At 46.3% G+C, this 404-nt stretch overlaps 1 protein-coding gene across 1 annotated transcript in view; it reads left to right on the top strand.

Annotated features, from left to right (window-relative positions):
• The window catches only part of LOC119593298 (cuticle protein AM1199-like), a 633-nt gene extending 492 nt beyond the window's left edge, over positions 1 to 141 (top strand). Inside the window, exon 2 of the mRNA XM_037942227.1 lies at positions 12 to 141. Coding sequence (XP_037798155.1) covers positions 12 to 123 — 112 coding nt within the window. The 3' untranslated portion in view covers positions 124 to 141. The remainder of the gene's footprint in view (positions 1 to 11) is intronic.
• The last annotated feature ends 263 nt before the right edge of the window (positions 142 to 404 follow it).

Here is a 404-nt window from a genome sequence, read left to right as displayed (position 1 = left end):
CGCATCCATAGGTTCCCCCTCGACGACGGCACCATCGCCGAGGTTCGCTTCGTCGCCGATGAGTTCGGATTCCGCGCCGGTTCCTCGCTCCTCCCCATCCCCTATCCCCACCTCGCCCACTGAGCAGATTCGCGTCACCGAGGAGCAGCGACGTCGCGGTTCTAAGTTATTAAAATCCAGAACAGGGTTTTTGGTTATTTTTTTATTCAGTGTGTGACCATCCGCCCATAAAGTAAAGAATAAATAAGAGTATCTACATTGTGTTTTGCTGCTCTGCTACCTCTTGTAACCCTGCACCTCTTTTAGCTTATTCGTCTTTGTACTTTGTTGTAAAATCAAATATATATATACAGTTAATGTATTGCGGGGTCATATATACAGTAAACTCACCGATCCATATACTA

Source organism: Penaeus monodon, chromosome 32, assembly GCF_015228065.2.
Source record: "Penaeus monodon isolate SGIC_2016 chromosome 32, NSTDA_Pmon_1, whole genome shotgun sequence".
Lineage (NCBI taxonomy): Eukaryota > Metazoa > Arthropoda > Malacostraca > Decapoda > Penaeidae > Penaeus > Penaeus monodon.
This window is presented reverse-complemented; position numbering and strand designations above follow the sequence as displayed.